General features: G+C 43.6%; 1 protein-coding gene across 1 annotated transcript; it reads left to right on the top strand.

Moving 5' to 3' along the window:
• Positions 1–25: 25 nt before the first annotated feature.
• TM35_000451500 (uncharacterized protein) lies at positions 26–721 on the top strand (the record flags this gene model as incomplete). The annotated part of the gene is made up of 1 exon (XM_029030247.1): positions 26–721. A coding segment is annotated over one exon (696 nt), but the record flags the coding sequence as incomplete, so codon positions are not given.
• Position 722: the final 1 nt, after the last annotated feature.

Raw genomic sequence — 722 nt, forward strand, 5'->3', positions numbered from 1 at the left:
TGCTGGTTCTCATGGTTCTCATGGTATGACTCTTTCAACTCACCTTGATGGTGGTGCTGTTAGTCTGCCAGGAGTTGGTGTTGGTCCTGCATCCACTAAGGGTGAGAAACCTCCTATCGTAGCGAAGAGTAATTCCAATCAAGTTAATGAGAGTGAGAAGGATAAGAAACTAAAGGACCCGAAAGGAAAATTGAATGACGTATTACAAGGTCATAACCATGGGAATGCGGGTCAACAAGAACAGATAAAGGAAACTACACACGGTCCTCAACAAGAGAACCACAATACAGAAACAAATACCACAGGTACAACAAGTACTGACTCCCACGTTACTGCTGACTCAAAACCACATTCTACTACAGAATCACAACAGCAACCCGCTGAAATAACTCAATCTGGTCTATCTACTGATGATTCAAACACACTAAATAACACGAGTACAGAGCCCAACAGTACCACTGATAATGTGACAACTACAGAGAATGAATCAACAAATGGTGTCAACACTGTGGGTGCATCAGCAGACAGCAACACCACAGCGAACACGGACTCTGTTACTCTCAATACCACCAGTAACGAGGAATCAATCTCAACTACCACAACCACCAATACAATTCCTCCTATCCCTGTAATCAGCAATAACACCATAATGCCAAATGTGAAAAGTGATGCAGACAGCAGCAGCAGTATCAGCAGTTCTGTGTGGGTGCGTGTACCACTAC

This window comes from Trypanosoma theileri, assembly GCF_002087225.1.
Source record: "Trypanosoma theileri isolate Edinburgh chromosome Unknown TM35_Tth_45_V1, whole genome shotgun sequence".
NCBI lineage: Eukaryota > Euglenozoa > Kinetoplastea > Trypanosomatida > Trypanosomatidae > Trypanosoma > Trypanosoma theileri.